Source organism: Heterocephalus glaber, unplaced genomic scaffold (assembly GCF_053883595.1).
Source record: "Heterocephalus glaber isolate CG9 unplaced genomic scaffold, H.glaber_assembly_v1.0 deba00001442, whole genome shotgun sequence".
NCBI classification, from domain to species: Eukaryota; Metazoa; Chordata; class Mammalia; order Rodentia; family Bathyergidae; genus Heterocephalus; species Heterocephalus glaber.
The window spans coordinates 51,496,482-51,509,661 of record NW_028258296.1 but is presented as its reverse complement, the minus strand read 5'-3'; the positions used below and the strand labels follow the sequence as shown (position 1 = coordinate 51,509,661).

General features: G+C 39.9%; 1 protein-coding gene and 1 long non-coding RNA gene across 4 annotated transcripts in view; one reads left to right on the top strand and one right to left on the bottom strand.

Annotated features, from left to right (window-relative positions):
• Positions 1-13,180, bottom strand: part of Ttf2 (transcription termination factor 2) — a 43,846-nt gene that overhangs the window by 15,625 nt on the left and 15,041 nt on the right. For 2 of the 3 annotated variants that reach the window (XR_002397982.2, XM_004853813.3), the window contains exons 4-11: positions 11,117-11,183; positions 9,345-10,295; positions 8,920-9,034; positions 8,395-8,577; positions 6,646-6,773; positions 5,367-5,448; positions 3,885-4,001; positions 2,378-2,528 (exon numbers count right to left, since the gene is read on the bottom strand). Coding sequence is in view for 2 of the 3 variants with exons in the window: in XM_004853813.3 (XP_004853870.2) it covers positions 2,378-2,528; positions 3,885-4,001; positions 5,367-5,448; positions 6,646-6,773; positions 8,395-8,577; positions 8,920-9,034; positions 9,345-10,295; positions 11,117-11,183 (1,794 nt within the window). In the remaining variant the exon portion in view is untranslated. The remainder of the gene's footprint in view (positions 1-2,377; positions 2,529-3,884; positions 4,002-5,366; positions 5,449-6,645; positions 6,774-8,394; positions 8,578-8,919; positions 9,035-9,344; positions 10,296-11,116; positions 11,184-13,180) is intronic. The other variant, XM_087213316.1, reaches the window with a different exon arrangement.
• LOC110350992 (uncharacterized) lies at positions 2,013-8,382 on the top strand. The gene is made up of 3 exons (XR_002397983.2): positions 2,013-2,306; positions 6,593-6,809; positions 7,076-8,382. It is a non-coding gene; the product is annotated as an uncharacterized LOC110350992 (long non-coding RNA).

Sequence of the window (13,180 nt, the reverse complement as noted above, 5' to 3'; positions counted from 1 at the left end):
CACACACACACACACACACAGGCTTTTAGGGAGGTAAACTTTACCACTGGGCTTCTGTATCTCTTACCTCTGATCATTCTTACAGTCTGCTCACTATAGCTAGAACAGCCTCCCTCTTCCCCTCCAATGAGCCAGAAAGGAAGGCTGGGGTCATATTTAACTTGATATAACCTGGCCAGAGCAGAGAGTAAGACAGGGTTGGGAGCTGACATTTAACAGTGATTTGAGATGAATACTGCTAAAATCTCAAAGAAAGAAATCCTCAAAGCACTGCTCACCTCACATCAGGGATGCTTTCTCCCCACTAAAATGGACTTGTGTAAACCCATTAATTTAGCCATTGGTATAAAAATACATGCTGTAAGCTTTCAGTTTACCTTGCCTGCCCTCTTTCCATGCAAAGATCCTTACTGATGGTACAGTATTATTTCAAAGAAGCTTAATATAGTGCACCCGAGAAACTGTCAGTAAAAACTTTTGATAAACATGACATGCCTAATTCACAGAATGTTTATAACTTAACTTAATATGATATTTAAAGTATAACTGAGAATGATTCCAACCAATCAGCTAGTACATTCTGAATATCAAACCAGTTATCTTCAAAGTATAAATCAAGTGAGATCCAATTTACTTCTAAAAAAAATTTAGAAAAAAGACAACTCAAAGTACTCTCTGCCAGGGAAAGTCTGCAGGCCTGTCATTGCTGCCCTCATTCCTTTTGCCTGCTGAAATGACTATTAGTTATAAGAGCTGTTGTGGTATAAGACTGAGGGTCATCAATCTAGCAAATTTTTCTTGAAAGATTGCTGCCCTGTTCTTTGTGAGATTATCTTTAATATCAAAGGTTAGGGAGAGAGATTATTTACAGATAGAAAAAACGTTCTTATCCTTGATTAGAACACTAAAATATTCACTTCAGATAGTCACATCACAATTACGAACGTAAAGCAATTCCTTTAAAAGCAGAACACAGGGCTAGGGGTGTAGCTCAGTGGTAAACCACTTGCTTAGCGTGCACCAGAACCTCAGTGCAATCCCTAGCATCAAAAAAAAAAAGACACAGAGTAGGACTAAGATCTGCTATAATCTTTTCTCCTTCCTGAGCATCCCTCGTCAGAAATTTACAATTAGGTCTAATATTTCTCTCTCCTCCTCCACTCTCTCATTTTGGAGCTGGGGGTCAAACCCAGACCCTCATGCATGCTAGACAAACATTCTACCACTGAGCTAAACCTCCAACCACAAATCACCGTAAATTCTTAAGTCTATAACTTCTTAGATGGTATTTATGCCCATCAACTGGAGACTGGATCAAGAAACTGTGGGGTTTTTTTTTTTATTAAAATAGAGTACTACTCAGCCATCAAAAATGAGAAATTAGAGACATTTATTGCTAAATGGATGCACATTGAGGTGATAATCTTAAGTGAAATAAATAGGACACACATGTGTAAATACCGAATAGTTTCTCTAGTGTGAGAAACTGAAAGTGTAAAGAAGGACTAAAAGGTGTAGTAGATAATGTGAAACAGGAAGAAAAGGGTCAGAGGGGAGGGGGAAGTGGGAGGGGTATGGGAAAGGAAAGATGGGAATGGAATTAATATGAGAAAAGGAAAAATGGAAACAAAGTCTTTGTAAATAGGGAGGAATGGAGGGGTTGAAGGGAGGGCAGGGGAAGGGGGAAAAAATAAGAGCCAAGTGAGTATGTTAAGGTGCATATCTCCAATGATGAATGTCATTATATTGTATACCTAAAATGTACCAATAAAAAGATATACAAAAAAAATAAAAAATAAAATAAAATTTAAAAAAAGAGAATACAAATCAACTCCAATTAACAATAAATAAAAACTAAAATCTAAAAAATAAATAAAGTTATAAAAATGTGGGTACACACGTATGTATATCCTTACACATATACACACATTATCCACTTATCTATCAAGTCTGTAGCAAGTAAGATTAGAATTTTATCAAGATAAAAGTGTTTAAGACTGGGATGGGATGGTTCCACTCACACTAACAGAAAAGGAGTGTGCGTTCTAGAATCAGAACTTTGGCAACCAAGACACTGTGGTGTAGCCTTGCTTGCCGGGGAATGCTGCTGCCACCTGGCTGACAACTCAGGGATCTCAGGCTTCTCATATGGCAGCTCTTGTAGAGGACAATAAGGACACAGCAAAAGAGTACCATTTGATCTCACGATGTATCTCTTAGTAAAAAAAAAGGCTGTTTGGTGATGAGAATGAAAATCTGTTTCTGCTCTTCACACACACCACTGGTCCAGATTAAATGAAGAATCGGTAAGTGGGACATGAACAGGGCTCCTGAGCCCAGGCCTGGACACCTCCAAGACCAGCCCTTGTGCACTTACACTTTTGCATGCCGATTCCGGTTTGGCCCATGATAGAGACAGAGTCTTAGTTTGTTGCTGTTCACACGTTTCTCTACCTCATTTTTCCAATGATGGATCAGGGAAGCAGGACAGACAATTAGTGTTCCATGGGAAGTAACAACAGAGGAGTCTGGAGGGGAAAAATAAATCAATATCTAGTTACATTCATTAAACAGCCTTTAACTTCTTTAGGACATTACCTCTTTCTCTTGACTGGTTTTACTTCTTCAAATCAATATTTTTTAAATGTTGCTCTTATTTCTACATAAAGCTGATGGCAGACTAAGAAACGAAAGAGACGGTCTTATAAACCAAATTACATAATTATTTATCTTTTCCTTTAAGAGTGTTAGAAGCCAGGCTTGGTGGTAATTTGCTTGTCATTCCAGAATCCCGGGAGGCTGAAGCAGGAGGATCACAAGTTCGATCCTCACCTGGACAATTTAGCAACATACCAATATTCTGTCTCAAAGTAAAAAGGGCTGGGGACATAGGTCAATGCTGAGGCCCTGGGTTCAATCCCCAGCATCAATCAATCAATCAGCCAGCTGGTCAGACAGAAGGAGAGACTAAAGAAAGGAGGCAGCGTGTGACCTTAGTCTGAAAAAGCAATGCTCTTTCAGAGTGGCTAGGGTAGAAACTGGATCATTTCCTGATGCTTCCTGAGTTGATTCATAATAGGGCAGTAATACTTTTTCCTGAAAAGTATCACTTAATGTACTTCTGCATTAGAATATTAAGTACAAATTTTTATGTATCAATTAAAACACACACATAAACCCTCTTATAAAATAAGCAGTCACCATGTTGGAAGCGTCTAGTGACAGAATACCGGTACCCTCGCGCCTCATCTGTGTGTCCTGCTACCCTGCACTGACTCACGTAGCTGTAGTCATCACAGCCCTGAGACCAGAGGGCCCCAAACTATCATCCAACTGACAGGAAATGCACATGGCAACTTTCACATGGTGGTATCTACACATAGTATATAGGATCATTAAGTAAGTGTAAAGTAATTACATTTTAACTATATAGCTTGAGATAAGATGGAAACTGTCTATCATCTAGAAATATCTGGAATTTCAGAAACATGGAAAACAAGTTCCCAGTACAGATGCTAAAATGTGAATTCATGACAGATCTCTCTTACAAAGATCCTATGTTAATTTGGACCTGCCCTGGAGTTTATTCTCAATATCAACAAAAATAATAATTAGTATACTTAAAGTAAGTCTTCTATAGCTTTAGCTTTCTCTGTCATTCTTTTCTAATCACAGATGAAGCTACATTTATATTAAAAGGGAAAAACTGATTACTTTTACTCTGCATACTCAGCATCAGAAGTGATACCACAGGAAAACAGTCAAATACTGATTTTCTAGGAGATTAATTAAATAAATCCAAAGGTGTCCTTTTGCAGCTTAAAAATGTTCCCTCTCAGCTGGCTCAAAGCATTCAGGAAATGGCATTCAGCACTTTGCTCTACCGTTTTTGGAAATCCATGTCAAAGCCACCTTGACTTTTTCTTTGTTTTTCTCTCGATTCTTCTGGGTCAGGATGAGTGCAATCATTGTCAGGGTTTTTCCTAAGCCCATATCGTCGGCTAGAAAATAAAAGCACAATTAAGGAACCAATTTCTTGGGGGCAAAGAATTGGCGCAACTGTCCCTGTTCTCTTTGCTGCCAGTGTCATTCATGTCACTATTTTTGCCTCCCTTAATGGATTCTCTATCTTCCTTGTTAAAATGAACCCTACCTTCTGCTATTTATTTGGAAATCTAAGCCAGACATTTACTGACTCTTGTAACATTTAGTGCTTATAATTTGGATCTTATTCTAGTCTCCACACTACACTGCTATCCCACATCTGACATTGTGCTGAATTCTAGTTTGACAATGTTCCCTAGACTTTTTATCTGTTACCTCCAGAAGCAAACAAGTCCAGCAGACACATCCCACCACCTTAGCTTACTGGTGCTACTACATGACTCCAAACAGCCCGCCATGCCCATACTTTCTTCATCAAAAAAGGCTGCAACTTAATACTTCTTAGGTACCATCACTGTACAGTCAGGGACCTCACCTAACATACTCTCCATACCCTACACAGTACTGCTTCCTAATTTTATCAGGCTCAGACCTCAGGCTGCTGCATTTACTTGAAACAATCGTTCTGACAGAGTAGGAGAAAAAAACAGCATGGGATAGGACTCATCCCTGGCACTGCTAATGTGCTGAAAAAGTCAACAGAGCAGGCCTCTCAGCTGACCTTTCAAACACTTGCCTGCAAGGGTGGCCCTTGGCAGCTGCCTGGGAACTCAAATTCAGGCAGAGCCCTCACCGCGTCAACAGCTGATGAGTGGCTCACTCTGCCTAAACGATTTGTACAGTCACTATCATATAAGTCGAACACTTTCTTTCTGAGTATCTGAAATTTTGGAACCTGCCAGGCTGAAGCTGCCCCTGTGACCTGTCCTCAGTTAACATCCAAAACATGCATCAGGTTTCCCCCATATTTTGTCCCATGTGCCTCTTCCTTTTCTTGATTTTAATCGGTATCCTTACACTGGAATAAATCACACCATTAGTATGCTGCATCCTACAAACATATTACTGAACCCGGGGGTAGCACTGGTTTTCTGCAGTGCTTATAGCAAAGAAGTCATGATCAGTTTGTAACATGGCTATGGCCAATTCTCCTGGAAATTTGGACTGCAGCCTGGATTTCCACTTCTTCCAGTTTCTGGGGGACACTATAGAATAAACTACTCAATCAGTCAGTCATCTCTTTTGCTCCAGCTGTATACTTTTGTGCAAGTTGCTTAACATTTCTACAGTTGTTTTCTTATCTGTAAAATGCAGAATCATAGCACCTGCCTTACAGAGTGAGGAAAGGACTGAATAAAACACAATACATTTAGCACAGTGCCAAGAATTACTGAATGCTCCTACCATAATACCAAACTTACCCAGAATCCCTCCCTTTGGCTTCTGGCTTTCCCGCCATAGTAACCAGGCTAATGCCTGCTTCTGGTGCAGTAGCAAAGGGACCTGACAAAGGTAATAACCAAATGTTAAGGATAAATTCCTAATGAGAAGGTAGAACAGATGCTGGCTACATAGACTCTAGACTCTTATTTTCTATAAGCAATTGCTCTAATATTCTAGTTGCCTTTACAAGTTATTCATTTCACTGATGCCCCCAACTTGTAGTTGTGGTTTATGTCTAATGTTCATCATTTCTATTAGGAGGCTCACCCCACCAGTAAGAGTGAGTCCTAGTTTGTCTTCTTAGTGAAAGCAGTAAAAAAAGAAAAAAAAAAAAAAAAAAAGCTGAAGTCAGCTTCTACCTCTTGCAACCAAGACTTCTGACTACTCACTCTACTTTCACTAGCCTTGTTGTTGGCTCTTCCCAATTATCTCTTAAATTTGACTCTCCTCTCATTAATCGACATCCCAGTCTGTGTTGCTAGTCAGATTTCAATTGCCCAAACTGGAGGTCCCTTCTTAACCCTGTGTACTCCCGTTTAACTTACACTCTGTACTTACACTTCATAAAAAGTCCCTGCTTGGGCCGGGGCTTTAGCTCAGTGGTTTTGCCGCCTTCTGCACAAGCACAAGGACCTGAGTTCGATCCCCAGTACCAAAAAGAAAAAGAAAAAAAAAAGATCCCTGCTCAAAATTCTATGGTGATTCCATAATATATCTAGAGCTATTCAAGTCTAAGTTCCTTTAGCAATGCCAGGCTCCACAGCAAGGAAGTCCCCCTACTCAACCTGCTCCTCCTAGCTTGGGGACTGATGACATCTTACCATCAGTCATCAGTACCAAGCTCCTCTCTGACTCCCACTCCCTCAATTGCAATGTTTTATGTCTTTCTCTCTACTAAAGACTTACAGTTTCTTTAAGGCACAAAGTAGGCAGAAAGTAAGTATTGACCTAGAGTGACGTTTCCTTTATTTTGAATCCCTTTTGTACTATGTATATAGCTATCATACAAGGCGCACTTTCTCTGCCTTAGGCACTTTTAATTGTTTTATAGATGTCTTGTATGTACTTTCATGCTAACTAGTTCATTAGGAATAGATTCTTTGGCACCTTGTGGCACCTACCAAAACTTAAAAAATGTATCCTTTTATACCATAGGAATTTACAACTTTATAACTTTGTTTCACAGTAGTCTTTCTCTTCTTAGACCCCAGGACACTGCTTTGGGATAGTCTGTACTGTGACTCTTCCCTCGCTCACCTTCAAGCCAGCTGGATCTTCTGCCACTCCTGCCTCACCAGGACACGACTCCAGTGATCGATGCAGCTCATCAATGGCTTCACTTGTGACTTTCCACACTGCATAATAGCGATCTTGCTTCCTATGGCCTGCATATAAATAGGTGTTACCCAAAGAGGGCACAGGTACTATGGCTCGGCTACAGCTGTAAAGCAGCAATTAGTTGTCAACTGGTGGATCTTTAGTGACTAAAAATTCTTGTCCCCAGGCTCATGTGGCCTCACAGACTTCTCTATTCTCATTCTCTGTGTTTTTAAACACATAAACAATAATTATAATATTGGATAAAATAGAAAGTATACTGAAAAAAATATGATAATCCATCTTTCTCTCTTTCTTTCCCTACTCCCTCCCTCCCTCCCTTCCTTTTATTTCTTTTGTATCTTTGCAGTGCTGGAGATAGAACTCAGGGCTTCACACATGCAAGGCGAGTGCTTTGAGCTACACCCCCAGCCCAACTCCTGATATTTTTGATAGTTTATTTTCCAGCTTTGAAAAGATGGGAAAGAAAAAGGTAACACCATCCAGTATTTTAGGAAGAAATGATCACTGGGTGCAAAGAAGCCAGTAACCAAAAAGGCCATGGTAGAAGTCATCTGCTGAAGTCCGAGTCTGTAGGGAGAGAGGCCCCCAGTGTCAGGTCCTAAGCGGACATATATTATACTGCAGTACTGTAAGCCCATATTCTACACAGACAACTTTTACATGAAGTTAATAACAACAGGCACCTTGACTGCAATTTTGGGGATAAACCATTCCGAGTAAAAGTTTTCTAGACAAATGAAAATGAATTGAATGTTAAAATGTTTTAAAACTATCTTACTGAAATTATTTCCAAGCTATATCACATATATTTTACCATAATAATTTAACTTAATTTAATGGTTCTCTAGGTGACTCAGTCACCATTTTGTTATGAAACGATATAGTAACATGGCAATGTTCTCAAAGGGCCTGAGTAACCGTCTTCTATGCTACTTGAAAAAATACGTTTTCTCATTTGCTTCTAGAGCAGCCTTACCTTCAAGTGGCTCCACATCTATTTCCTACCCCTTTGCTAACACTTAACACTGTTCGTCAACCTTTTACATCTCTAGCAGTTCTCAATTGGGAGAAAACTAGCTTTAGCTTTTCTAGTTCCTGCCAGGAAACCTGAGCTTCTGTCGCCAGAATGGCAAACCAGCTCACGAGATGACATGATTAACCTACTTAGGATCTTCATTCTGCAGTTACTTCTGAATTCAACGCTGTCTGGGAAGTCGTGATGGAAATGCTTAGCTATATAGGGGGTTACTGCTCTCTGTGTGTCTGTAAGTTACTGGTTTTCATTGTGTCACTGTTCTGCTCTGCCTCAGCACACACATCCACACCTACTCCTCCACAGAGAAAGAATAAAACTTCTCTGCTGGCCTACCTGCCTGGTAATAATATTTGCTAGAGTTTTCATTGACAAGCACTGACAGGTGAGTTCTATATGTCAGCCACTGGTCTGATGGGTGAGCATACAATGGCACAAGGCAAACAGTCTCTGGGCTCACAAGGATCTAAGTAACACTATGCAACGCTCTACAGAGCACTATGACCTTTAATTTATGTGCGACTTTAAATTCTAGAATAGCTTCTCCCTTCTCATGGGTAAAGATATCTGTTAGTTAGCATTTAACTCACAGGAGTAGCTCCTCCCAGGAGGGCCAGGCCCTTGGGTCCTACCTCCAGAACACTGATTGGGTCTTCCAGCAGTTCCCTGAGAGGCTGTCATTAGTCCTAGAGAGCCTAGCGGCTGGAGATCATGACCCGGAAGGGATTGGGCAGGCACCAATTGGGGAGGGTCCATGGCAGCTTCAGTGAAGCTGCTCTGTTTTGACGCTTGAGTGTTACTCTTCTCATTAGTTCCTGCTCAAGAAACAAGGGAAGAGCAGATTAAAGTTGAGAAGAGCAAGTGAAGGACTTGTCTTTGAGGAGGTGAGGGAAGGAGAGGGCTGGATCACCGCCAATCCAATAAGCTAGGGAAGGCTTCCTAGAGAACACAATATTTTAACAGTATTTATACCATGGCAATGAGGATTTTAGTCCACAGAAAATAGGAAATAGTTTTTATAAATTGTAGGTATAATTTAAAAGAAAGTACAGAAGCAGATAATAAAACAGAAAGGTGAATGAATTAACACATTCTTTATCAAAATGTCTCTTGTTAGATTCAAGAAAACCCTCAGTTCTGGGGCACGACCCATTTACCTTGCTCTGGGGAGAGGACCAGGGCACCAAGTACTTCCTCCAGCTCCTGGATTTGCTTTAATAACTTCTCACCTTTATCTGGAAGAGCCTGGATGTTCACCGATGCCAGGGTGCTCTGAAAAACAGGTCCTATCAAATGGATCACTCCTCTCTGGCTGTTAGAGGGTAGCTTTAGATTAAAACAGCTTAATATGCCAAAATTCTAAAATTGTGGTCTTTTTACTATATGTAAAAACCAGGACTTTTTTTTAAACCCAGATGGTTTACAAACCCTGAAAATATACACATAGGAAAAGGTGGAGACTTAAACATCCACCTGTAAAGCCTTCCCACGGTTGCCACGTCAAGCTCTTCGGTAGGGGTCTCCAAGCTGCCCACAGTGAGTCAGCTTCTGCCTGAGAAACAAAGCACAAGTCACGAGTTACCTTCTTGTGTCTGAGCTGCGTGGTAAGGTGCCTGTGCTGGGCTGCTGAGCTGGGGGGTTCTACCTTCCTGGGAATACCCGTGCCCGTCAGTATTTTCCTTCGCACACTTTGATCAGGGAGTCGAAGATTCTCCTTCTTTTGTCTGTCCACTGAAGAGTCAAAGAGTAGCGGGCTCTCTGGCTTAATAGAAGCAAAAGCAGCAGCATCTTCCTCACTGTCATCACTGCTGGAGGCCACCTCTCCCAGAGAAAGCCCTGATGCCACTGGTCCTTTATGAGCAGGCCCACAAGCCGCCACTGGGGCCTGGAAATGCTCCTGAGGCAGCCTTTTCTGGAAGGTCTGTGTAGTTGAGCCATCCTTTGCCTCTGATTCCTTAGCCTTGCAGTTCTGGAGGTGAGCCTTGCTGAGATGTCCCTCTTTCTGGGGCTGGTTTACTGGGTTCTGATTGTGAACAGTTCGAGGCAAAAGCTGGGTTTCCTTTTCTCTCAGAGGGTCCGATTTGTTTTGGACATCTTGACTCTCGCCATCTGACTTCTCCTGAGAAGGAGACACAGATGCTCCTCTCAGCTCATTTCCACTGCACTGTTTGGATGCAATTCCTTCAGCCTCCTCCTCTCTGCACTGAAACTCTGTCCTTCCCCTTTGCGTATTCTTTTGAATGCCAGATTGCTTTTTCTTTATCACCAGGCTGGATGAGAGATCTTTCTCCATCCAGCAGTTTGATTCAGGCTTCTCTACCTTCTTTTGATCCAAAGGCTGGTCTCCCTTTTCCCTTGGCTTCCTATCAGCTGGCTTTCCCCCTCCTTCCCTTTCGATGGACTGTTTCCAAAGAGCTGGTTTTTGATTCTTGTCAAGCACCTTGAATGGGTTTCTGGGCTGGCTGGAAGGCTGAGGAAATGGCTCAGAGGTATGAGTTTTATTGGTGACAGGAAGTTCTTTAGCATTAGGATCCTAGGGACAATGAAAATGATTAACTGTAATGTAAAATAATGCAACCTGTATATCGAGAGAATGGAAACACAATGTAAGCAGCTTACTATTTCTAAACATTTCTGGTATCATATCTCCACCTAAAAATGAATAGGGGTCAAACTCACAAAGATGTGGCTTCTTAACTTTCAATGCTTGGTTCCCTCTCTATGGTCAAACTTTTCTAACCCTAGAGGGAAAGTAGAGATTAAACCAAAGTGCTTTTTACAATCCAGTAACTACAATTTGTACTCTTTAAGAAAACAACTCTTTCAAAACAAACTTGTCCCCAAACCTAAACATTGTCTTCCTATGCGTACATTGATTTTTGGCTTTACAATGGTTTCACTGGAGGAATATAGAACCAAAGTCTAAGCCATATCTTTGCCAAGATAAGTATTATCACTTCCTTATGTCTAGCTCCCCATGTATTGGATATCCGTAGAGCCTGTCTTCATTTTAACATTCTAGGGGTTTATGAGTTATATTTAGCTTATTCATATCAAGTATTTATAAAAATATGAAGAAGTTAGTCAAGTGCATCTAATTTTTTAAAAATAGGAGAGTACTGAATACATTTAATATCCTGGAAAATATCTGAATGAGTAAAATAAGAGATATAAAATCCTGAATATAACAAATGGTCCTTTGAATTAGTAGTCCCATTAATAGTTTCAAGGAAATTCTTTCAGATCCAATTTGATGAAGACCAACTAGTTTACATGGACTGTAATGTCTTTTCAGTCACTGCTGTATTAAACACAGTTTCAACACAGATTCAAAACCAGATGAATAGTTCCTACCTGCCATGGGACACTTCCACACCACTGTTTCCCCTTTGCCTTACTTCTAGTGCACCGGAACAACAACCTAATTAATTATAAAGCACAAATAATCAAGGCTACGAAAAACCTTTAAAACAAGAGATGAATTTATGTATTTATGGTACTGGGGATTGAACTCCAGTCCTTGCACTTGTGCAGCAGGCAGCAAAACCACTGAGCTAAATCACAGCCCTGAGATGAATTTATTTTTAAAAGAAAACATCTTGCAACCATTTGATCCTGGCTTTGGGAAGTCACCTGAAACCAATTACACTTATAATTCGATTCACTTCTCATCCAATTCAGTTTGCAACCACAATCATGGAAAGAATTAAATTCTCCAACTGAAGTACCACTGCATATACATAAAAAGTTCTTACAGAAGGTGGGTGTGGTAGCACACACCTATAATCCCAGCACTCCGGAGGCTGAGGCAGCAGAATTGTAAGTTGGGGACTCACCTGGACAATTTAGTGATTTATCAAGACCCTGGCCCTGTATTAAAATAAAAACATTTAAAAAGAGCTGGACTGGGGATGTAGCTGAGTGCAAAGGCCCTGCATTCAATCCCCACCACCACAAAAAAAAAAAAAAGAAAAGAAAAGAAAAAGAAACCCAAAAAACTCCACAGGACATTTTTAACGGATAGGAAGTCAAGGAATAAAGATGATATGGTAACCACAGAGTATGCACAGGCCTGTTGTTTTTACTCTGTAAAGAATACTGAAATGGAGACCTTGATTAACAATGGCTGCTATAGTCAGAAGAGAGATCACGAAACACTGTGCACACTGGTAAGGACTACCTACAAAGGGATGCTGAAAAAAACAAACATCCTTCAAAACCAAAAAGTAACCCGCATCTGGTCAGACTGCTAAATCCAATTACCAAGTCACAGGAAATACAAAGAAAGGAAAGAACATGCAAAACTAGACCATGCAGAATATAATCTGCAGAATCCTGACAATGGGAACAATTATCGGTCAAACATCTTGTTATCTTCAACGAGTTACAATGCATCTCTGTTCACAACTATGCCTTGCCTTTTGTACATAACGGTTCAGTACTACTGAATAAAATAGAATGATTTATTTCTTTATTTAAAATGATTCCTAAAAACTTTTAACCACTTAAATAAAAGTTTTAAAAATACATACTTTGCTTAAATAGGTAATTTACTCAATGAAAAAGTATAAAAAGGTAATGAAAACCACCTTCCAATACCCTATTTGCCCAGTTTATCTCCCTCCCAGTATGTAGACACTCTTAGTCTTTTGTTTACCTTTCCAGACTTTCAAATGCATATTAAAGTCATTACAAATATATATTATTAACTTTTTCCTCTTCTACACAAATGGGTAGCATAATACAAGATGAGTAGGCCTTATCCAAAAATGTGACATACTCCAAATTCCAAACCATTTGAGCACCAATATGATGGCACAGTGGAAAATTATGTATCGTGAAACCTGGTTTCATGCACAAAATCATTAAAAAGAGCCGGAGATTTAGCTCAGTGGTTCTGCCGCCTGCCTCGAAAGCACAAGGTCCTGAGTTCAATCCCCGGTACCAAAAAAAATCATTAAAAATATTGTATAAATTACCTTCAGGCTCTATGTAACAAACAAATTTCATGTCTAGACTTAGGTCCCAGCCCCAAGACACCTGCATAAGCAAATATTCAAACATCTGAAAAATCTTGCAACCTGAAAATATTTCCAGGCCAAAGAATATTGGAGATGGAATACTCAACCTGTACTGAATATTTTGTCATTTTTTAAACTTAGTATCCCTTGGATATTTTTCTCTAAGAATATTTATATAAAGGACTTTCTCAAACACATATTTTACAGATAGTTTTTCACTTAAAAATCTTATATTATTTTTAACCAAACTCGCCTTATGGACAATCAACTCTTTACTGAAAGCTTTCCACAAGAGTATCTATTTTATTTTTTTAAATATAGATTTTTATTAGTACATTATGTTCATTGTGGGGAGCTGGTACATGTGTATAACACATCTTAATTCTTTTTAAGTCCC